Below are 25471 nucleotides of genomic sequence, written 5' to 3' on the forward strand. Positions count from 1 at the left end.
AAGTAGTGTGTAGTCACATATGTTTTTTTTTTTTTTTATTATTATTTGGCAAGTAGAAATTGGAAAGGTGTGGCATAAATTTGTATTTTTATTCTAATACCCCAAAATGAAATCCAAGGCAACCGACAGCTTAAAAAAAAAGGCTAAATTGTTAAAATATGTTGAAATGAAAATCTGAGAAAAAGTTCAAGTTGTTTGCCTAGAGCAAGTTGCTGTTCGCACGATGGAATGAAAGAGTAAAAGAATAAGTAGATAAATACATACATATTTTAAATAGTATTTATTAGGCATGAAATATTGTAATTTTTCTCTTGAAAATGTGTGACTTTTCAACATCAGATCATATCTAATTTTCTTCTTACATAAATATGAAATACATTTTTGTATGTACAATGCTCCTAATACTCAATCAAAAAGTATGCTTGTGGTTGAAGCAGTGTTCTTTATCCATCATCAGCTTTGGATAAAAATAAAAAAATTACTGATTTGCTAAAACATGCTACTCCAGATGTACCAGAAAATTTCATAAAAATAAAGTGCAATTTACTTTCACGATTACTCACCTAAACACTTTGTTTCCGTTCCACTCCAAAGCCCAGACGACAGGCACTCTCTGACAGCTGACCCCACCAGCATGAAGCCAACATCGCACGTAAAGATGGCCGTGGCGCCAAATGTCATCTGAGTACCAACCTTCTTTCCATTGTGCGGCGAAGGAAGGTCGCCGCATGAGATAACTGCAAAACATGGTTGGACACAGACAATTTAATAATCAGCTGCCAGCCACTTTAGCACCGGGTTAATTTGAGAAGCTGCTAGACCTCATTTCAGTTTCAGCGAGAAGCGCTGCCATCCTGGCAAGATGTGCAGCAGGCAAATTTGGTTCGGCTGTTTTTTCCCTCCTTCTCCACTTACAAAGTGCCCAGTGAGGAAAATAACAGGACATGGAGAAGTGCCACAGTATTCTTTGAATAAAAATAACGGTGATCCAAAATGTCAAAGCATTCCAGGAAGAGATCTCCTGAATGACAGCGAAAAATGTCAACTCTCCCAGGTTAAATTATGGATTGTAAGGATGAAAGTTTAACCTTGTATGGTGACTCTGTCATCTTTGGATAACATCAAATTAGATGAAAGCAGAAAAAAAAATAAGAATTTAAACATGACAGTCGATATAAAATGACAAGATTTTACAGGCTATTTTTTTTCATGACAAAACTGTCAGATGGGTTTATATGTAAGCCAGGTTTTGATTCTAGCTGATTCTAGCTGTCATGAAACTTCTGGCTCTAGCATTACGCACAAAATGAGAAACCGGGTACGACGTGTTATATATGGGTAACAAGTTCATGGTTCAGGTAACATACAACTCTGCAAAAAACTTCACTATTCTGCAAAAATTCACAATCCACTTTTAATGGTAACAAAATTTCTATTGTTATGCCACCATCTGTTTTCCTCTGTCTTTCTCCAGGTCAGCTACAAGAACTGAAAGAACTGAAAGCCTTGATGTAAAACAACCCCAGAACACAAGAAAATGATGCTGTGAAAATGCGAGATACAAGAAGAGTGACAGTATCCACAGTGATGAAATAATGACTATCTTGGCATTGAGCATGTCGAGATAAGCAAACTTTAGTGCAAGTTCTGCATAGAGTAGATTGGGAAAAGGTCATTATAGGGTTAATCCTGAGATATTTATTGATTAGCAGCGGCTGCTATTAGCGATATACATCCCATGTCTAATTTGCAACCTGTATGACGCAGAATTTTTCACATATCCCAAAAAGTCCTCGGCAGTCAAGCTTAGCTGGATGTCAAACTGCATCCACTAAAGTATCAGACGCAAAGAAATTTGATGTTAGTTACTTACAGCCACATTTTCTCACCTATGCTAGATGCACAAGGCAGATTTGAAGGAGCGTGACAGGAGTTTCAGCAATGCAGCGATCAATAAGCCAGAGTTCAAAATCATTATATTTTCCCTCGACTGGGTCTAAGCAGTTATTGTCAGGAGAAACAATGAAAAATCTGATTTTTTTTTTCTGGCCCATTAAATTCTTTACAACTAAAATCTGACTCTGTTTTGACTTTAGCAAAAAAATAAAAAATAATCTAATACATATGATGTTTGGTGGCTATACATGGTGAGGCGGTTAGTAGAACTGTTGCCTTGCAGTAATCCCTCCGTTTATGTGATTCCTTGCATTATTCTATCAAGGAATGTGCAGACAAGTTTTCTCTTGATGATTCAATATTTATTAAAGAATATTTATACAAATGAGTTTGTATTTGCTTTACATGTCTGAAAGAAAATTAGTTTCCCTATAACCTCACTCAGCAAAGGAAAAACCGAATAATCGGCTGGTGAAACTCTGATCAACACATTTATTAATAACCCATGAAGAAAAAAAGAGAGGATAGTGTGGAAAGGTAGGACATTACGTTGGTGATTCACTGAAGTTTTCTATAATATATAATGTATGAATAGCATAAATGGAAGAATAATTATGGATGCAAGATGAAAACCCCTGCAATTTCCCCGACAAATGGACGGTGGAAGTGAATCGTTTTATTTTCGATGTTTCTACGCAAACGCTGTGGTGATGGTGGATGTATTTGCTTTCTTCTAAAGCATTTTCAGATCGTCTTGGAGGTTGTGATACAACAGCTACTATGTATGTGTGTTGGCTATGCATTTTGCTGAAAATTTACATTGTTTTTAAAAAGATACACAACTTTTAAGTTCACCATAATTTCTGTACATGTCGTATTTTTGGCATGCAATTTGGTTGAATCTATTAACATTTTAACCAAAATTAGGCTGGGATTCAAGGGATATCTTACAAAAATCTAGTTCACAACTGTTTTATTCAAGTGTTTTGTTGGCTGTTTTTTTATTCCCCATTCACAATTGTCATCCAAAATCTCTGATATCTAAAGCTTAATTAGGGGAGTTTGGTAAAATGAGGAGAAATACATGGAGAAGGACGTTACAGCTCTATTTACTTCCTCCAAAAAAATAGACGACAAATAAATAAGAGTTATCCTCTGAAAAACTGCAAACACTGTTTACTCCTTTATTGTTAGTGCTGTGGGCATTTTATTATTACATCTTTTCTACTCACTCTGGCAGTGCGGCCTCTCGTTCTTCCAGCTCCACACCCCATTGGCTAGACACTGGATGTGGGCGGGGCCTAACCTGTAGTACCCCGGATCGCAGGTGAATACGATGCGAGTTCTGTACTCGTAGTGCGAGCCGTTAACAATCCTCCAGCGGCCGTGCTCCAGGGAAAACGACCCGATGCTGGGACACACTACCACTACACAGACAGGAGAAAACCAAGCCTTATTAGACCAACTCACTTTGGAAAAATCCAATAATATTGCTTTTTGTACTTCTGCATCAAAATCATGACATATTGAGATTTGGTCCGTATGTTGCACAGCCTGGTGCCGGGACGCGCATGTCACTAACCGGAACATCTCGGTATCTTGTTATGGTTGCTCCATGTTCCGTCAGGCTGACAGATGGCTGATGTCAGTTCTTTACTGGAGAGTCTGTATCCGTCGTTGCAGAAGTAAGAAACTCTTGTTCCCACGGAGTAGTCGGCAGTTAGCACTCCACCGTTTATTGGTGCCTTGGGTGGCCCGCAGGAGACGGCTACGAAAGGAGAGGGATGCACTGATTGAGAACATCCAAACATCTTCTGCTTCTGTTTTAGTTGTGGATGCAAAACGTACAATTCCAGGCAGTGTTTTGTATCCTCTCATCAAAGTTGTTAATATCATATTTATTTCTATCAAAATTTTTGTTTTTTTTAACCATTCAATTTTAGAGGTGGAGCAATAATACGATAATTAAGACCTGGGTGCACAAGTTTAAAGAGGTTGTACACTGACGTCCACATAGATAAAACGATGGAGGCTCACATACCCTCACTAATATTTGCCTTGACAAGATGTTTTTTGTCAACATGCTTCAACTGGATTTCTGCTTCATGCATTTAATAGAGAAATATAGTTCATTTAAATTGGTTGGTTTCTTAGTAAAAAATCAGCTTTTAAAAATATTAGATGTATTTTTAATGATGCCAATGTTGGGTCCATTTCAGAGTCTTGATTTCCCTGTAATTTATCCATTACAAAACCAGCTTTGATGTACATCTTGTTGGAAGATATAATTCTATTCAGGTTTTAACTTTCTATCGGTTTAGATGAAGTTGTAGTATATGGAGGGAGTTATACGTCTTCAAAACTTCTTACACTTTGTTTGATACCTTATGATGAGGCTACAGCCACCATGATTGAACGTTTGAAGAGTTCTTGGGTTTAAAATCTCCACTTTGACTCCACCAAACTATCCTCTTGACATTGTGGGAACTTAGCTAAATATTTGTGGGCAGTTGCAAACTTTGGTTGAGCTGAAAGTGTCAAAGCACATATCGGGGCCTGCCATTGCAAAGCATAGGACAGCATTGAAATGCCTTGCGAATTTTTGTCTCCCTCTCTGTGTCTCACTCACACATGACAGTTTTCAGAGACGATTAATTACCATAGCAACAGGAGGACAGGGATGTAGAGAACTACAGAGATGGCGCCAGTTAGTACAGAGGAGGGCAGAGATTCCAGTTAGAGCTACAGAGACGTCACCTTGGTGGAACACTTACTACAGACAAGTATGTTTCATAATATATTTACCACCGATGAAAAAAATATATAGATTTTTTCTCACTTTTCTGCCAACTGCACAATTCTTATTAAGTAGTAAGTAGTATTTCAAAAGAGCAGAAGAAATTTGAACAATAACATTTTTTGTTGTTTATCTGTTGCTAAGAGATGAGTAAGTTTTCTGGTAACAAAGCGTCACAAAGTAAACATCTGATTTTTACTTTTGCAAAATTTACTAACTGTAAATTTCCTGTGTCAAAGCAGACAATCAGTATTTCAAAAGAGCTTATGTTTTATAAACAATAACTAAGTTAGTGTTAAGAGATGAGCAATTTTTCTGGTAACAAACTAGCACACAATATAAATCAGATTTTCACTTTTGTGTTGAATGTCTGTTTTACAATATATTTACCGTCAATGACAAAAAATACAAAAACATTTTCACTTTTCTGAAAAATTCACTAACTGCACAATTCCTGTCAAGCGATATAAGATAAGCAGTATTTCAGAAACACAGAAGAAATCTTTTGTTTTTTGAACAATGACAATATTTGTTGTTCATCTGTTGCTAAGAGACGAGCGTGTTTTCTGGTAACAGAGTGTCACGAAGTAAACATCCAATTTTTACTTTTGCAAAATTTACCAACTGTACATTTCTTGTGTCTAATCAGATTATCAGTATTTCAAACCAGCTTATGTTTTATAAACAATAATATTACTTGTTATTAATTTAGTGTTAAGAGATGACCGTTTTCTTCTGGTAACGAACTGCCACAAAGTATAAATCATATTTTTTTTTAATCTAAATTATTCGTCTTTCTCTGTTGCATCAATACTGGGCAAAACAGAACATCTCAAATAAAGCTATTCTGACAGATGATAACTGGATGTGACACGTCTGAGCAGAACTGGATACAATTCTGTAAACTAGCTCTATAAATTTGTAGCTTTCTGCCTACACAATTGAGAGTTCTTCTTTATTATCAGCACCATGATATTACACAGCTTAGACAAAAGCAAATCTCTTTTCTCACGAATGCGTTATGTAAGAAATTGCAATAAGGCTTCAATATGCATACTCTGGAATGCACTGGAAAAGATGAATATGGAAAGAATGGAATACTTTCCTTCCATTTATAGCTTTATTTGAGTTAAACCTGTGTTTTTGTAGCTTTATCATCTTGACATCCATTAGGTACAAGAAAAGATAGCAATAAACTTCACTGTTAAAAATTTCTCTTCTAAATAAATGTATTTTCACCGGGTGCTTTATCAGTTTGTAGATAACAAGACAACATGAAGTGGATGGCAAATTACAGCATGTAATCTTACACCTCATCTAATATCCTCCTCTGATTCTCCCAGCCCATATACATTTGATAACAGCCCCCGATTAAGCTTTCGTGGTAGTTTTCTCCAGCTCAGTTGTGATACAACATAGCTGAACACAACATAGCAAAGAAAACAAGATTTAATTTACACAAAAATAGGAAGGAAATTGTATGAAACAAAACAGAAAATTCACCATTAATGAAACAGCACGATATTTCCTAAAACTGAGCAGGAACAAAACAAGACCGTTTAATAAAATTCATATAACTTGTTTTTTTGGATCAACATCATTGCTTAAAGCACTTATTTTGTCGTCATATGCCACTTGTGCAATTATAAACTATATATTAATTGCTTTAACCCTACCACAACGAACGTATCGCCGACGACACTGCCACATTTGCAGTACCGTAATTCGTCCACACTTGGCGCTATTGGAAAAATTCCAACGGTTTCTGAAAGGGGAGACGTTGCACTTTCCAGCCAATATCGGGTTATTACAGTAATTTCACAGCTGCCGTAGCAGGGAGTGAAATTAATATGAGGGGCGCTCTTTTAATAGACGGTAAATTGCGAAAATAACATGCTAGATATTGAAAGTTTCAGTTGTTGTGGATAAATGGGAAAATATAATTACTCGCAGGACATTTAAAGAACTGCGTACAATTAAAATAAGCAAAAATGATCCAATAGGCTATTTTAAACTTAGGTGAGAAAGAGTTCCACAAACACACTTTCGCGTACCTTGACAACCAGGCACAGGAGAGTCCCAGGCGTGGTAGCCCTGCGACGTACGGCGGCAAGTCGCCGTACCGTTGCCTATGAGACGGTAACCGCGGTCACAAGCCCAGCGCACCACGCTGTTGACATGACCGCCTGTTTGAGACGATATGGAGCCGTGGAGGGGCGAATCTGGCGTGGAGCAGTACAGGGCTGCGGTGGAACAAACATTTAGAAAAACAAACCATGTCAATTCTATGAAACAAAAGGGCTTACAGACAGTAAGGCACAAACTGATTCCTTCATCATTCTTTACTTGAATCACAAAAGGCTCAAACCAGTCTTAAACTACTACTGTGTTGGAAACAACCTTTACGCCCACACAACTAAAAAAAAACACGATAACTTTAAAACTTGCAGACGTTCTATTAGGATATCATTGAACTCATAACTGCAAGTGTATAAAATAACTATACCAAAACCTGTTAGAGGAGAAGTAATAGCATTTAAATTGTAATCGCATTAAGAGCAATTATTGTACATTTTGAGGGAATCTTTAAAAAAAAAAAAAGCAAACTAAAGAATCTTTATTAGGAAAGCATTATATGACTATTTGAGTGCCTATGACAAACATTATGTTGGACTCAGAAATCATTAGTGAATCTAAGAAAAGTTATGACAATCTCATATTAAGTATTAATTTCTTCTGTTATGGCCAATGACAAGGCTGTCCACTGAGAGGAAATAAAAATTTTGAGTTTTCAAAATGTTTTTGCTGCCTTACATTTATTATAACATTTTGTTTTATTGTGATACCTAAATGTTTCACACAGATTTTGAACGCTATTAGGTTTGTTTTGGATTTTTGTTGTTTGTTTCAAAAGTTGAATCATTATGAAGAACAATGGAGATATATTTTACTGCTGTAGTCTTCAAACCCATAGTGACTAGAATTATCCTTTGCAAAAACTAAAATCACTCTTTGGTGTGACAATTTTTATTGTGGGAAAATGACTCAGTATCAATAAAAAGTGAAGAAAAAAAAGAAACGCATGAAAGCAGTAAAAAAAAGAATTTTCTATTTTGTAAAATGTAGAAAATATATTTTTTTTGTTATACACAACTATTTAAGAGAACTCATAATTGGATAAAATCAGCTTTTCACTTTCCAAAGTTTATTATAGGAAATTATGTACAAAGTTATTGGGAAACGGTATGCAAACTCGTCCCACATTTCCTCCTTTAAATACAATCTATGATGGCAAGAAATGTTCTGTCATTGGCCTGATTTTGCAGGTCAAAAAAAAAAATGTCGTAGTAAGTCTGTGTTTTTAAGTACAACACATGCTTAACACCTCTCGTCAATGATCACATTAATCACGTCCAGCCAAAGAAGGTTACCAAGAATCTTGAGAGGCTTGTAATTCATCATACAGAGCAGCGGTGCTTTAAAGGTTAAAGAAACAACCTCCCTGACTGGAGGCTGTGGGGTGAACAAGCAAACCCTGAACAGGTAAAACTGTCTTTTGCTCTTTAAGTGTCAAAAATGCCCTTGAAATAGAGCACTCATGCCTCATTACCCAGCGGCGTGAAGTTGTACTCAGCACGACCAGGTGCTAGATTGTTCACATGTAAAGTTTTAGTAAAACACCATCTGTACTTATCAAGTTTTTTTTGTTTTTTTGTCAGACAGACACAACTTGAGGACTAACCCGTCAGGCAAGTCGGTAAGGCAAGTTGTGAGGCAGACAGAAGTCTAACAACTTGTAGATGAGTTAAGCAAATAAAGTGTATCGGGGAACCAAATTTCTTAAAAGATCTTCACATTTAAATTTTTGTCATCGATCAGAAGATTTTAAAAAATGGCATTTTTAGTCCTTCTGTCTGACTCGCTCTCCATGCATTATAGTATGAAATAGTAGTAAAGTAAAGTTGGGATACATACTTTGGTACTCACCAACATAGCGAATTTTGAAGCCTTTCTTGTTGGTGCCGTGATCTGACGACCAGCGGACTAGAAACTGATGACCGGAGGTCGTGATGTTGAAGGGTGTTGGCAGGTCTCCGCTCAGCGTTGCCAGAGTTGGACTGTTGGTTGTGGGGCCTAGGTGAGACAAGCGACAAAGCACTAGTAAACACAGAGAAAATCATTTGGACACCTTGTTTCTTTACATTTTTCCAGTTTAATATAACTTCATTGATATACCGGGTACACAAACAAATTAAAGTTGATCTTTCACTTCATTTAACTGCTTTCCTCCCCTTAAAACGCCCTTGCTGGACTTTGGTTCCAGCCATGATAACCTAGCAGGAAATTAGCCTCGTATTATTGCAATTGGTTTCCCATAATCTCCAAGATCTGAACGTTTTAATGAACTCTGCTGTTCGGCTGAAAGGACATTTCTGTCTGAATATTTATAAATTTAGCGTAATTATTTTTGCAGTTTACAAAAGCATTGGAAAAATGAGCAAATCGTAAATTCTAAATATTAATTCATGTGTTAATCTTTGAAAACTAAACCTTTTTATTAATCTTTCTGTCCAATAGATTGATTACATGACAAATATATCAGTCTCATCAGATGACAACCCCGACTTTGGGGAACAAACACCCCTCCTTGACAAGTTATGAATAAATTGTAGATATTGTTTGAAAATGTAATTTCAATGTCACTGTGCACACCAAGGCCAAATTACTGCCAGACCAGTAAAATCAAGAAAGAGCCTATTTGCAACATGAAGTAGGCCTAACTGCAGAATCCAGCTGAGCTTCCGACACACACAGCTCCACACATAGCCCAGCAGCGGCAGCACCTGGAGGAAATGCCGAACGCTAAACTTATCATATAAACTACGTCCAATGCTCCTAAGAATGCTTCATATTTGCATCATGGTGGAGAACTGATGTGATGACGTGCTGAAGGTGAAGTCTCTGAAAGAATAGGAGGTTCTTAAAGAGACAGAGGTTAATTTCAAGGCGTCAAATTGCAAAGTCAAATTTATTTTAAGTCATGTTTGATATAGACAACATTTTCATAGCAACTGAGGGTAACATAGTTACTTGATTGTGCTAAAATACATAATTCAATCTCTTTAATAAGTATTCTAAAGATTCAATTTCTACCGTAAACTTCACTTCTAAGTGATTTTTTTTTTTTTAAAAGCAGCATGTACAGTAGAATTAGCATCTTTGTCCTTTAGATGTGTTTTTGCATCTCTTTTTGGTTAATTAAATCATTAGTAAGTAGACTGTAGTGTGATTAAAAATAAAATGAATTCTTGATTACATTGATTACCGGTTCCAGATGGATTTTCTTATATTCTTTGCATTTTAATTAAAGTTGAATCAAGTTTGATTGAAGGTTAATGAATTGTTATCTTCAGATTTCTCCTGCCTTTAAAGGTGTGACACAATATTTTAAGGGGAAAAAAAATTATAAAATCTATTATTTAAATTAATTTTTGATAAATTATGAGGACTGATATATTCATGCAGATAGTATAACATAGCTTATCAATGCTACTCTCCTTAAAAGACTTGAGTGTTTGTGGGTAGAGGTGTGTGGAGAGTTTGTTTACCATCAAAAATCTCTAGCACATCAAACTCCCTCTCTGTGTGGAAACTCTCAAAGGTTATGGTGACATTGTATCCTTTTTCCACGTTAATGCTCCAGGAACACATCTGGAGATTCGGGTAGCTCTCCGGCCACCCTGGGCTCAGGATGACACCCGATGAGTCGTATCGCACGTCGTGAGCGGGGCATTGAACTGAGAGTGGGGACAATTAGCGAAGTTGGGGAAGAAGTGTTAGGTGAGAACACACTTTTACCTAGAAAGCTGCAAAAAAAATCAAGTGCTGGAAATGTTTGAATTCACACCTTGGCACGTAGGAGAAGGGGCATCCATCTGCAGTCTCTCTCCCAAGCGACAGGTCAGAATTTCATTGCCAACCAATGAGAAGCCAGGATGGCATCGATATCTGATGATGTCACCTGAAAAACAAAAGAAAAATCAATTTGAGGAAAGTTGCTTTTTTCATTAATATATAATCAGGAATGTGTAATATTGTGCAAATTTTATAACTTGATTATGCTAATCCAATTATGACCAGAATCGTAAAAAGACATTATGTTTTATAGATGTAGAAATGTAAAACTATTAAAAATATATCTATATAAACTACATATTGGTAGAAAACAAACACCATATTTTGGAATGTATTCTAAAAGTTAAGCAGAAATGGTACAACTGAATGAAAGTGGTTCAATCCCCCAGGTTTATTTAAACCATATACTAACGCACTTTTCAAATTTAGAATCAATGAAATTTGAAAAGTGCATTAATTCACACGGTGAAGCGCTAATTTCCATCAGAGAGAACTGCTGATGATATGTGATATGCACAGGGGCAGATGTTGAATGTTTCGGCAGATTCACCCAGAGGCTGGAATGTTAAATCTGAAAGAAGTTATAAATGCAGAAAATGTCTAACGACCACAGCTCACACTACAAGTGCCTTAATTAGTATGTAAAATTTTAAAACAGCCAATTAGGAGAAAAATGGGGGCATTTGGCGAAAATGTTTAATTACGATTTCCTTTAACCAGAGTTCCTTCTTCCATATTTACAAAAATTAAACTCTTACGAGTTTCTGACAATAGATTTATTAATGCATCTCTGCCATACAGGTTAATACTTTTCCTGCCCATCTTCTCATTTTAGGTTGGACCATCAAGTGTTTTTAGCAGCTGTGCCACTTCCTCTATACTTTTGGATAACAAATCAAACAGTGCTCCAGGAGGTGCTTAAAGTGTAGGACATCGTTATTAACCGAATACTGCTTTAAAAAGTCTCCTCGACTTTATCTGTGACCTGTCTGGCTATAAAAGGAATGAAACTGCACATAAGTTTTTTGTGTGAAAACCCAATACAATAATGAAGTTTGTGGCTGTTACTTGACAATGTCTGAAAAAAAAGTTTAAGGGATTATTTATAGTTTTGCAAGGCACTGTACCCAACTACGGAGAACTTTACTTCCCCCCCTCCGACACGTTACACAATTCGTACGGAGAACTCGGATAACTGGAAAGTTATAACTTTCTAGTTTGCATCCAGTGTCAAATTGACCCATCCAGAGACTTGACAAGTAGACAGACAGCTCACCTATCTCCAACTCGCCATCCTCCATCAGCATGTCAGCATTTGGTACTTCTGGGGGAGGCTGGCATACTCTTAATTGGTAGGCTTGGAGCACAGACGGAGCACAGGAGAGAAAAGAGAACAAAGAGAGACAGATTTTGTAAGAAATATGGGAAATATTAGACATGATGTAATCTTTAAGCCAAGATGAATTTAATATATATATATATATATATATAAATATATATCATAACATTAAAATGAGCCACTCTCTAGTGGAAACATATAGACAACTGTGAAGTGATAAACCAAAACAACCTGTTTTCATTTTAATCATGGCATGCAACAGTTTAACTTCACTTTCTGGGATCGGGTGGTTTGGGTCAGCAAAGCACGGAATCAAAAACAGAGCAACCTCACAGATACTGCACTGCCTTGACTCATAAAAAGAAACTAACTTCACAGCCAGTGAGCTGAAGGCTGTAATCAATATTACTGCATGAGTGTAGATCACTCACTAACAGAGGCACGGGGTGAAAATACAGACGGACAGACAGACAAGCCTGGAGAAGAGGAGGATGAGAGAGGGCTGAGGGCTGTAAGTCAGGATGAAATTGACTATGAAAATGAGACCTGCCAATAGTCTCTGCTGCTCTCATGCATATCAAAGCCTTGTGGTTTGTGTGTGTGTGTGTGTGTGTGTGTGCGTGTGCGCGCGTGTGTGTGTGTGTGTGTGTGTGTGTGTGTGTGTGTGTGTGCGTGTGTGCGTCACTACATCTGAATGTGTGCACGGGGAAAGGATCACTGTAAGCAGTCATTGATCTCACTAAGCTTAAAGACCTTTTTTTTTCTCAGCAACCTTCGCATTCAAGTCACATCTGCTCATATCCATGACAACATCATCCACCACTCTGCGGGCTCTAGCGTCTGTATGGGAGAGCTGGCATTCACAATCCTGACCCAAAGATAAATAAACAGAAGGACAACAACAAATATAAACATCCCCAGCAGTAATTCGATGCGTCTTTCGGGGTTTATTTGGCATTTCAAACCGAATTTGCACTTCTGCAGCCGCCTCGGATGCAAAGAGTGACATTCTGAATTTCGGTCAGGTCGCTGAAGGACGCAGAGGAAGAATAAGGGAAATACTTTTTTCTTATTGTGACGAGCTTCTTCCTCAAATTACGCAGTCCACTCAGAACCAGAGACGACGTACTGTTCAATTTTTTGTTTTTTAACAATAATGTCGCCTAGCATAAAATAATGAAGAATCACTGAATACATGCCATCCTTCTCTTCAAATTTTCTCCTCATCAAGACAACAAAAAACAAACTACTATATATCAAATTGGACTAGAGGCTTTGCAAGTGTGACAGCTGGCAGTTCTAACCTGCCTCAAGAATTCAATAACGCCATGTGTACCATCAGAGTGGGAGGAAGTCTTCTTAAACACAACCTGAGATTCTCTCAGCGACAAAGAGCAAAACAGGGTCAGGGGAATACAGGAAGGTGATTTTCTTTGCTGGGAAGTTTAATGTGAGACCGAGTGAACGAATGGGAAGCTTGAGAAGAGAAAGAGATGAAAATATAAACCGAGACTGATTATAAGCAATGCTATCAAGTTAAATCATAAGCACGACACGCTCTGCTGAAAATCCAGCAGCTTCAATGAAATGATGGTTCGTTAAAAAAAAACCCATCCGCAGCTTGATGACGACCCATCAGGATGCCTGAACAGAGCACATGAAGTTCTTAAAATTTGAACATCTCCGCCCTAAAACAGCCCATCATCCTTCGGTTCAAATCGGAGCGTGAAGTTATATAAAAGATATTGTTTTGGCAAGAAAGACCTTGCAACGGACGTGAAACGCACTTTCATAACAGGGAGAAGATTATTTTATCACTGTTTTTTTTTAAGACTTTTGCTTTTTGTGACCTTGTTTTATCTAATTTCTCTTCTGTCATGAGGCCCAAAGTTACTTATGCCCATGGCAGTTTTATGTTTAAAGTAATCTTTTACTATTTTTTTTTTTTATCTGAATGTAAGTTTTATTAATGTTTTGGCAGATCCAGCCTGAGTTTTAACCTAAATATAAGAGCTAATCTATGGAGAGAAGCTAAGTTTAGGGAAAAGGCATTCCAATGTCACTGATACGAAAGTCATCACCAAAGATAAATTATCAACTTACCAAACATGCAAAATTCTAAGCATTTAGTTCTTAGATGCATTTAATTCATTTTAGCAGAGTTAACTTTAATATAGATTATATTTTTTACATAAGTGGATTCAGTTGAAGAGGATAATTGATGCTATCCTATTTTTCCTAGAGAGAAAAGCTTTTGTCGTTTGAAAAAACAACATTACTTCTTATTCTCATACCCTAATTTGTGCACATTTTCTAAACATCAAGTTTAACTTAAATACATAACTTTATTTACATGGACAATTTTAAATTGTAATACGGATGATTATATAACTTTCCCTGTGTATTCAATTCAAAAATATTTCATTAATCTCAAAGGGAAATTAAATGCTGTTGTGACTCATATTGTCCAAGTTTCTTCAAAGATTCATCCTCAATTATGATGATTGTGAGCAGAAAATACTTCCTGGTTCTTCTACATGGACTTTTGTTTTCTTAGTATGTGTCAGTGTTACCATTTAAAAAAAAGACAAATACAACTTTCTCTTCAATAAGCACATCAATTGAGCTGGAAACCAAAATATTACAGACTACAAACCTAAGCTACCCAAGTGATACCTTGTACTCAGGATAAAACAAAAACAAAACAAAGCAACCCCTATTCACTACGTTATTGGTTGGAAAGGCTGTGAAATGGACTTTGATCAAGTTGTGAAATGCTCCTGAGGTGAATCGAATTCAATATCTAATTATTCAAGGCACTAGGGTTGGGCAGATCTTAATGAGGATGAAGTTAAACACAGTTCAGCCCAATGAGAAACCAATCAGTCTCATAACTGCAGCTACATCTAATAACAGCATTATGGGTTCATTACTGTACTCCAGGAGAAAGGGAAAAAAAAGATAACAGCAAAAAGGAAAAAAAAAACTGTTAATGAGAGCGACACCTGAAACTGAGCAGACCCAATTCAGATGTCATGCTCCACTTGCACTGTACAGCAGCACACTTAATATCATTGCTAGCTCTGATTGAGTCGTACGTCTTACCATGGTAACTTAAGACAAAGAAGCCTGATCCGGAGAAGTCAGAGTGGAATTTAATGAGGATGATGTTGGAAGTTGAGTAGACAGACTCCAAAGCGGTATTCCCACTGAACTGGCCTATCTGAGGGGACGATTGATCTGGACCGTCCCTGTGGAGAAACAAAGAAAGATTCCCTCAAATATACAAAAAAAAAAAAAGAGAAAAAGAAAAAGTGAAATACACACAAAAAAAGCCTTAAAATTAGTGTTTTTAATATATTGCTACTGAACAATGGGGTGGAAAAGTCTGCAGACGAGTTCCTGCAGATATCTGAGACTGTTGGATGGCTATTTGTGATCAAGAGATGGGTATCTCGAGGCTAGAATCAAACATAAAGCAGACTTGGCGATATTTATAATACATAACCGGAGCCGCTCCACTGACTGCAAATGTAGACGGACATTTTGCGGCAAAGTGATTTTCCACAAAGTCATTGCAGTTGGAAATGATCCAATCTTCCTTCTCAAAACATCCCAAACTGCAATGTCTCCAGGCTCACTGGTAAAAAAAAAAAAAAAAAAAAAGAATATATACTTTCCAATTCACTTGCAAAAGAACAAGTTGTGATAACACAGTTCAAATAACTGTGGCTTTTCTTGCTGTATTGAACTGGAGTATTGACTGAACTGCTGTCAGGTCAGAAGAATAATAAATGCGAGTCCTGGTGTGGGCTTGGATTTACACGGCTTAGCCTTCGTATGTTTTCCATCAGCCGGAGGGTCGGCTTTTGCATACGATACTCTGAGCTTATTTCACTTATTGAAAGCGTCAACTTATGTTGTGCTCAACACTAGATTTGCTATCTGTGATTAAAAATAAACATTTTCACGATGCAGATGTAGCAGAGGAAAAATACAACCTCCTTTTATTGTAGGCTTTTAAGTATCTGGAGTTAACAAAAAAGAAAAAAAGAACATCTGATCTATACCAGGTCCTGAAATGTTTGAAATCTAGTAACAACATGTTCCACACTGTCAATATCTAATAAACAACACTGCTGGCAAAATGGAAAAGATGAAGTTTGCAGCACATCTGTCTTGAAGAGCAACTGGAGTATTTCCAGTAGTTTGTCTTGGCAATTGGAACACCTTTTTTATTTTTCGTCTCTTCGTTGAAGATTTGCAGGCATTTTTGGGATCATTGTCCTGTTTCACGAACCAAGAATTAGTTCATTCAGATAACCACAAATCTGAATGAAAAACATTAATTGAAAATGTAAACGGGGAAATTTGTGGTCAATCGAAAGCGCAAGGCCCCCAGGTCCAGTAGTGGTTGCTTTGCAGTTGGAATTGGGTGTTTTTCCTTGTGTGTTGTGTTTGTCCCAAAGAAACTCATGGGCAAATCCAGAAATTGCTGGTAGGCCTATTTATTACTTTTAACTTGGGGATGCCTTGAGATCCTCCAGAATGAGCTGGAGAGAGTCACTGGGGGAAAGGGATGTTTGGGTTTTCCTGCTGGTCCTCTTACCCCAAAGTCTTGAATAAGCTGAAGATATTGCTGCTACTTTTTTTATATATATTTTTTTATATATAGAAGGACGGGTATACAATTTTTTTAGACACACATTTCTGTTTTGGCAACATTTTTGTGTTAATTTAAAAAAAAAAAAAAAAGTTAGGATGGAGCCTGTAGTGCAGAGTGTTGAACTTTAAAGCCCAGGAATAAAAAGAGGACGTCCTTACATTTTACCAATACTACAAACTCTACTGAGTTTGAGGTGTTAATCAGAGGCATATCAGAGTTTTTTCCCCCCCACATTGCCTCCCTACAATGTTTTCAGTTCCTAACAGTTATTAGTACACCCGCATAACATATACAGTGAAAGGTTGCCTGGTTCTTGCTAACATCTGATGTATCTGACACATCTCGCAATGGAAATCCTGTAGTACGTCTCCCAGTATGAGACCAATTAGCAGACTCGGAGACTGTCAGGTCAGCTGGTGGTGGACTGAGGAGACCGCTGTGAAAATCACACCTTTATCGTTGACACTGTGCTCTCTGCAGAGAGCCAACATTAGGTCTCTGTGACTGAGATTGCGAGTGTTTTTTTTCTCTGTCTGTTCGTGCAGTTGCTGTCCTTTCTTCCATCCAGTTCACTCATTTGGCTACATTTTTAGAAACATGCTGTGCGCCCAATTCATGGAATTCACACAATCCTCTGCAGGTGGGCGACTCACGGTCCAACAGTCCTTTGGTGTTTGGTGTGGAAGAAAAACGGAAAAGAAAATGGTCCTGAGCTAAACCTAAGGATTGTATGAAGCAAACAAACTAATACCTATCTGCTAAAAACAAGGTGACTCAGGTGGTGCTGTATTTGCAGTAAAAACAGTGGGAGAATGTTGTGCCAGTACAAATTTTGTAGTAAACCAAAGTAAGCGAAGCAACTGAGAAAGTCTGCATCTGAAAAACAAAAGCCTTCAAACTCAGACTGTTTTTGTTACTAAATGGATTTTAGAAATTAAATGACACGTCAATTGTTGGAACCCTTTAGTTTTTGTTTTTGAGAATAAAATACAGTCATTAGGCAAAAACTGTTTCTGAATGTCTAATAAGACTAAGCATTAGATCATTTTATATAGACGTATATTATATGGACGTAAGTAGCAAACCTTCACAAAAAATTTATGCAATTTTTTAAAGTAATCTTTGGCGATTTTAACCATGTTAACAAAACTATAAAAATTTCATCTTCTTCCAGATAATTTGAATCTACATGAATGGGATATTCTATGTTTTTTTTTTTGTCTTCCCCATTTCGAAGAGTGGTCAGAAGAAACTACTGAACAAAATAAAAGTGAAGCATACCTTTGGAGATGTTTCAGTTTCAAATATTGTATTAAAACTCTTAAGGGCGCCAATAATACCAACAAAGGCTTTTCGTGTGATTTTTTTTTTCTTTTTACCTCATTGAGTTTTCATCAAATTTTCAGTGTGAGATGATGCTACTGTATTGACTCATGAATTAGTTTTCTAGTTGTTGTTTTTTTTAAACATTTTTTAAAGGGTGCCGATAAAATTTGTGGATACCGTAACCCACAAATTTGGTACATAGTGATCGTACCACATTTTTTTATGTGATTCGGTACGATAATATTTGCTATTGTTTGAATTCAGGTTTGGTTTCCATGTCTGTATGTTTAATATACTTACTTAGTTAGTGTTTTTACTGATATTACCTTAGTTGTGTTTAATACTGGTATAAAACAAATGTCCCCCCTTTGCTTTCACTTTTAGTACGTCTTGAAACCGTTTGGAAAAGCCCAGACAGGACTTAGAAAACTTCTTATTGATTCGCAACACCGGAGTTTAATGGAACCAAAATTGTGAATGCATTTCAAGGCAACACCCCAAACACTGCAATGTTTCAGCTTCAGCCTTTCATCAGCAGATAGCCATGCGCCCCACTCTAGCCTAAAACCATTTAAACACTTGCATTGACAAAATGTCTTCTGTTTCCAATAAAACCACCTTTTAAGAAGAATAATTAAGAAAGAAGTAAAAGGGTGGCAAGCAATAGGAGAAAGATGGGACACTGTTTCGCATGCAGAAGTGACAGAGCTAAGAGATAGTGTCACATAAAGAAGTCAAGATTTATGGCCATGAGATAGGTAACTCAGGCCATGGAGGAATTATGTTTGGTACCCTTATTTTTCAGGAAAGATGTCTGTAGTCATAGTAACCCTTATAGTCACTTGGCAACCTATTTAAAAAGAAAAAATATCCATGCAGAGAACGTTTAGACAATTAAACAATAGGTCAGTCAGATAAACAGAAAGTCTCTTACAAATTAAACAGCTTTATATATATATATATATATATATAAAGCTGCAATTAATGAAAGCACAGCAAGAAGAGTAACTGTCTAATTAAAATACACAAGAAAAACAGCACCTACCAGACAGTGATGTAGTCATAGATGGGTTCTGTGCTCAGAACGGTGAAATTGATATAAATCCCATGTCCAGGAGGAACTCTGACACTCCACACACAGTCCTGGAAGTTTGGATATTCTTCCGGGTGTCCAGGAGAGTAAATGGTTCCATTTAATGAGGTAATGTTACCACCGCACAAGGCTGGAAGAGAGAGTTACGGTTGATTATTTATTTTATGTTTCAGCACAGTGAAGCTGAATCAATCTTCTCCATAAATAAGAGAGCATTTGTTTAGCATTACTGTATCCACCACGGGACTTGTTAATTATTTACTCAGTTGATTTATTTTGTCAGCTGCGTAGCTCATAGGTTCAGCTGAAGTGTTGTACATAATATATTATTACTATAAAATAAGTTGTTTTTTTAACTAAACCTCTAAATTGTGAAAAACCTGCATTATGTTAAAGTCACATTGTTGCATAAAAGTAAAGTGTGAAATTCAAACAAACTTTTTCGTCTTTTCACCTTTTATTAAAAATAATGTGTCACTATATCATCACATACTTACATGTCAACTGGATATATTCATGAATATATTTGATCTAAACCATTTTATTATAGCCCTGGACTTATGTTTAGAGTCTTTGTCCTGCTGGCATGTCAACCCAATTTCAGCTTAGCTTGATATTTTAAATCGCAATAATATTTGTAATGCCACTATGTGCAATGTCATGATCCTGAATGTTCTCCTTGTGTGACATGTAATTTTAGGTGATAAATTTGGAGTTGCGGTTGTGCAGGCTCATAAACAATGCATGGCATAGTTTGTTAAAAAGGTTGGAAACAATGTATGATTTACCTTTCACTTCACAAATATGTGCTACGTTGTGCTGGTTTGTAAAATAAAATCCCAGCAACATAGAATAAGGCTTATGACTGAAATGTGACAAAGCGCATCTGAAGACGTAAAAACTACTGTTCTGATGAGGAACAGTGCCAAAAAAGAAAAAGTGAGTGAATTCCCCTCACATCACATTAAAGAATCTCACCTCTGGCAAACCTTATTACACCCTTCGACCCAAAGTTCACCCCGGAAAAAAAAAACGGTAACAGGTACAGAGATGACCTGTGCAGTCAATTACCTTCACACCGCGGTAAAGGGTGGTTCCAGTTCCTGCTTATTCCATGTAAACACGTCAGCGAGGCTTCTCCGATCAGAGAATATCCAGGCAGACATTCAAAAGACACCGTCATCCCTACGCTGAAATCTGTGCCAATTACGATGCCGTTTCGAAACGGCCGTGGGTCGGGACAGCTCTGAAGCTGGTAGGCTGGAGAGACAGTAATGGAAATACATGACGGTTGGTAAAACACTATTATTTGGACAAAGAGCAGGAAAATAACATGTCTTTCTTTCCTAGAAAAGGCTGTAACATGTGAATAACAGATGAGGTGAGATGTGGTTATCAAAAATATAAATGTCAATAGACACAACTGAACACACCTTTTCTGCCAGCAGTAACACCTATTCAAAGCTTACAACTCGGATTGCAAAAATAAACAAAAAACAATCAGGTGAAAATGTTTTGTTTATTGGGGTCTTAAAAATGATAAAAAGACAAACAAATGCATCTCGATTGTCTTTAAATCTTTCCAAATGAAGCTGAAATAAAAATTGCTACACACTAAATGAAAGAACAGTGGCACTCTTTCATGCACTTTGCAGCAGCATGACACAACAGGTCTTAATTTTTTTTAAATGTTCCAAAAATAATCCTTCTAATCCATCCACATCTAAATGTGGAAGCCTTTTCTAAATATTTCTGTTAAGTTTTTAAATCTGGGTTGCCACAGTTGTCTGTGTATACAGTACATATTTTTTTTAACAAGTACATGAAGTTTTAAGAGGACTAGGTTTTATTTATATTCCTGCTTTAAGCTCTGGTGGTGGAGCTGTCAGCAGATAAAAGGCTTTATTCGTTAGCATCTGTAATTTTCATATAAAGAGAATTAGGTCAAACAAATTTAGGCTGCCTAAAGGATTTGTCATAAAAACCTGTTTGCACCTTGCAACCATTTTCTTGCAGCATTTTCTTTCCCCAAAATAGCATCTTTTAACTCTAAGAGTTTCGTTTTCGAAGAGGCCTGGTGAACGAAGCCACGGCTGGTCAGACGGCTGCTTCTGTTGTCTCTGCTCTAAAAACGATCGCTGTAAACAGAGCAGTGGAAAGGAACTTCCAGCATCAACATTTACCTTGATATGTGATGTGGAACCCTGGTTTGTTTTGTGAGTAGTCGCTGTGGAAAAAAAAGGTAGTTTGGTGGGTGGTGCTGAACAAGGGCTTGGGAATGACTGGACCGCTGAACCGGTCAATCACAGAACCCGTCTCCAGCGTTCCACTACGGATCTCTAGGTAATCGTGGATTGCTTCGGTGGAGAAGTTTAAAAACTGGAGATGAATACCTGAGTAGAGACGACAGACAGAAAAAAAATCACAGGCGTTTGTGAGAAATCAGTCAATGAATTACACTTACATAAAAGGAGGGACAAAATCAAGCATGAGTCGGTGCTTTATCTGTTTTTCTGAACTCGAATGACGATTCTTACCAAAGCCAACAGGTAAATTAACACTCCAGGTGCAGTCCAATCCACTGGGATAGTTACCGGGATAACCTGGACTCAGAATCACCCCACTGACATCCTTCATAGAGCCACCACACTGGGCTGTGTGGAAAAAACACAAACAACTCATAATTAAAGAATGCAGGACTGCCAAGTTTGACGCACTTCAGCGTCACGGGTTGCCTCTTTTTCTCACTCTGTCTAGACAAATATTCAAGCTTGGTTTCCACATGACCAATCACAATCTACCTGTGACTGGTCATTCTAAATACACCCAGGCCCCAAGTTCCCAAATTGATTTAAACACAAAACCTCCATGGTGAGATTGTGACAGTTCATCATGAAGAGGGTGCGCCCTAGTAGCAGTACTGCAAAATTATAAATTACCATAATGTGTGGGCATCATCCTCCAATATTATATGGAAGACTGGCCATGCTGGCAATACGCCAATCCAAAGATGCCCACAATTGGCTGGTAATGTATTGTTTGTGGCCCTTTGGAACGCTGTTTGCAAAGCAGATGATGTGCCGTCACTGCAATAAGAAAGCTCTCACCAAGTGGCTGACATGAACAACCACAATCTACGCAGAAAAATAACAAAGACAAAACAATGTAACGAAAATGTGAAGACGTGGCGTTTTCATTGTGGATATTCAAGAGAAAGGTAGGAAAAGCAATGAGAAAACAATGCTGTGTTTAAAAAAATTAAAAAGAATAATGTGCAAAAATTCCTTAAAACATTTTTTTAACCTTCTCCCAGTAAAAGATATTCTCTCATTTATGGATTCACAGTGAACCATTTTATTGTCAAAAATATTGTTTTGTATATTTCACACCCACCCACTTAAAGATTTTCTTTTATTCTTGCCAAGAGGTAATGTTGTGGAAGACTGGTACGACATAATGAAGAAAAACATCTTACATAAATTACAAGAAACTGTTAAAAGACAACACAAATATCAAAATATCTTCCAAAAATTATTAGAAAGATCTAAAAAAAAACAAACAAACAAACAAACAAAAAAAAAAAAAAACCTTGTGGCACATTTACATATTCAAATTCAAAATTCAAAAATACTCTATCTATCCCAATGGGAAATTACAAACACTTGATACAGTGTTTGGCTTGTATTATCCAAGGCAATTTCACAGTAATTCTCATGTAATGAGACATGTGAAGCATGTGCACCCATGAACACTACGTGTTTTCTTTGTTGTCACAAAATGTTGGTTCACATGATGTACTATCCGATCAAGCACACTGTCTGGGTGACGGAGCCGTGGTTAAACACAGAATGCTTCAAGTGATTTTCAGGTTTTTCTTTCATAATGTTTTTCATTATGTCTTGATGTTTATTTTGCTCTGGTTATTGTTTTGTGATCTAAAATGTATTATTCTCTGTGTTGTTGCGCACCATGCTTTCATAAAGTGGTGGAGGTGTGCAGGGGAGGGGTCATGGCAGGGTGCAGTACGGGTAAGCATTCTAGTTCTGCTCTGTCCTAATATTATGTTTGTTATTTTATAAACATGTGTCTAGTTTTTTTTTTAAATGATGACAATTACCAGGACAAATGTAGCATTCTGTGTCTTAGCTAAACACTAATTAAACGGGTCGACACCAAGGAAAGGAATGTGCTTAGGATCGGTTTGTCCAAAACTTGACTTGATGTGTTGGTGTATTCTGCATGTTTATGGCTTAGCATCGATTCAAAAGTACTCAAAAGCACAAAAAGCCTGCCCAGACATCTAATTTCCTTTTATTTCCTGAAAATCAGAGAAAGCAGTGGAGACGTCTTGCACAGACATCTCTGCGGCTTGGTTTGCATATCTATAGGGTGCATCATCATCATCATATGAATGCTTGTGCGTTTCAGGGTGTGCATCGACAATGTGTAGGACAGAGGTCACCAACTCCAGTCCTCAAGGGCTACCATCCTGCAACTTTTAGAGTCACCTCTGCTCCAAAATGTCTAAATTTCCTCACCAGCATTCATTCCTCTCTGCAATAGACTGGAAATGAGCAGTTTATTTGATCCAGGTGTGTTTGAGCAGAGACACATCTAAAAGTTGCAGGACGTTAGCCCTCGAGGACTGGAGTTGGTGACCCCTGGTGTAGGAGGACACATACCGATACACAGAGGTACAGGGTAGTTCCATCTTCTAACAGGCCCAGGCATACAGGTAATATGTGCATTTCCCTGGAAATGTAAAAGCAACCATATTTTGACAACATCAAACGATTACAAAATCAAGACACAAACTTCAAGTACTTTAAAAAAGTGCATTCTTCTCTGCTTAACAATTGTGCATTCACACAACAAGGCATCTGCAGAATACTGGGACTGGGGTGTGTGTGTGCAGACCTTATTAAGTGTGAGACACACAAACCTCCACTAGAACTCTACATCATACTGCATAGAAATTGGGTAGACCACACCAGAGACATTCATAATTCAGGAGTTGTGTAAACCACACCAGACTTGTGTGTTTAGCAAACGAAGGGAAATCACACGAGAGAAGGCTTTCCTTTTGATTCAGTTCAGATAGTTTTAGCTCTGCAGCGCCAGGGGATGAACTAAATGAATGGCGGCACATCAGAAAAGCTGAGCAGACTTTAATCATTTCACCTACATGTTTTGTATTTGGTTTGAACTTGATATGTAATAAAAAAAAATACACATGCCGTGTGTTGGCTTGCTATGACTAAGCTGACTTTGTCGATATGTAGAAAGTCTTTATAAGTAAAATCTATACAAATAAACACATTGATATTTGTTGGGTTTTTTTTGTTGTTGTTGTTTGTTTTTTTTTACCTGAAGAGAGTATCCTTGTTCACATGAAAACTGTACAACATCTCCAACCATGAATCTGTCTCCTTGTCTGATTCCATAGTTTGGTGTCTGGGGCTCTGGACATGATTCCAAACCAATGGCTAAACAAAAACACAAACAAGGTCAGAAAAGTTTCAGTGAGCATACGAAACCCTAGCATATTTTTTGGCAACAATGCTTCTAATGTGGATACAGATATGAAGAAACACACCAAATGTTGGTAGCCAACCCAACTCGATTCACACATGAAAAGGAGTACATCACAAATTGTGCCATACATCTTGCTTTGAGCAGTGAATAGTCGAAGGAATAAGAACTAAATACGTGAACAAAATTAGGAGCAAAAATACAGAAACGTCTCTTTTTTTCAATGAATTGATGGCATTAGTTATGGATTTATTTCTAAATTTCTGATGGCTATCGTCCAAAATAGTCCAAGAGCCAAGAGTCCCATTAGAACAGTGTCATATTACTAGTTATAGGTTATAGGTTTTTTTTACTTACATATTAGGAAATGTACTCGGTCTCAAAGAGCATTATGTGAGCTCACTGCACAGGACTCCATTGCTGAAAAGTAATCATGCTAACCTGCTGCAGTACATTTGAAGAAGCTAATGAGACACTGGGAGAACATGGTCTGTCTGGTCAGATGAGACCAAACTGGGACTTTTTACATGTCTTTGCAAACAAACACCATGTTTGGAGGAGAAATGACACTCTGTAGAACCACAAAGCACCAAACAGTATGGCATTGTTTTAGACTATTTTAAATTTAATTTAAAGATGAATAAATGGATAAATGTACCTGGAAACATTTAGTTAAAATGTGAAGATGGATTTATATTTTTTAGACAATGACCCAAAGCACATAAGCCTAGTACAAAATGTTTCCCATTCTTGTAAGAAAACAACCTACTGTGATCTAATTTACAATCAAAAGGAGCTGCTGATCAGAGAGACTCCAGGACTTTCCAGGTTTGAAAACAGTTTGAAAGGACAGTCCTGGACTCATGCTGTTTCACTACTTCTCTCTTGTCACTCTACTTTATTTAA

The 25471-nt window shown here is 37.2% G+C and overlaps 1 protein-coding gene across 9 annotated transcripts in view; it reads right to left on the reverse strand.

Annotated features, from left to right (window-relative positions):
- LOC103472465 (CUB and sushi domain-containing protein 3-like) overlaps window positions 1-25471 on the reverse strand; it is a 393820-nt gene that overhangs the window by 37061 nt on the left and 331288 nt on the right. For 6 of the 9 annotated variants that reach the window (XR_014089825.1, XM_081612755.1, XM_017307525.2 and 3 more), the window contains 15 exons: window positions 24401-24519; window positions 23716-23785; window positions 21571-21687; window positions 21217-21426; window positions 20105-20293; window positions 18986-19163; window positions 15054-15199; window positions 11886-11966; window positions 10602-10715; window positions 10303-10491; window positions 8669-8827; window positions 6748-6936; window positions 3479-3664; window positions 3129-3323; window positions 564-737 (listed from right to left, as the gene is read on the reverse strand). Coding sequence is in view for 8 of the 9 variants with exons in the window: in XM_081612755.1 (XP_081468881.1) it covers window positions 564-737; window positions 3129-3323; window positions 3479-3664; window positions 6748-6936; window positions 8669-8827; window positions 10303-10491; window positions 10602-10715; window positions 11886-11966; window positions 15054-15199; window positions 18986-19163; window positions 20105-20293; window positions 21217-21426; window positions 21571-21687; window positions 23716-23785; window positions 24401-24519 (2316 nt within the window). In the remaining variant the exon portion in view is untranslated. The remainder of the gene's footprint in view (window positions 1-563; window positions 738-3128; window positions 3324-3478; window positions 3665-6747; window positions 6937-8668; window positions 8828-10302; window positions 10492-10601; window positions 10716-11885; window positions 11967-15053; window positions 15200-18985; window positions 19164-20104; window positions 20294-21216; window positions 21427-21570; window positions 21688-23715; window positions 23786-24400; window positions 24520-25471) is intronic. The other 3 variants (XM_081612758.1, XM_017307523.2, XM_017307522.2) reach the window with 1 other exon arrangement.

Source organism: Poecilia reticulata, chromosome 11 (genome assembly GCF_904066995.2).
Source record: "Poecilia reticulata chromosome 11, P_reticulata-male-v2, whole genome shotgun sequence".
Lineage (NCBI taxonomy): Eukaryota > Metazoa > Chordata > Actinopteri > Cyprinodontiformes > Poeciliidae > Poecilia > Poecilia reticulata.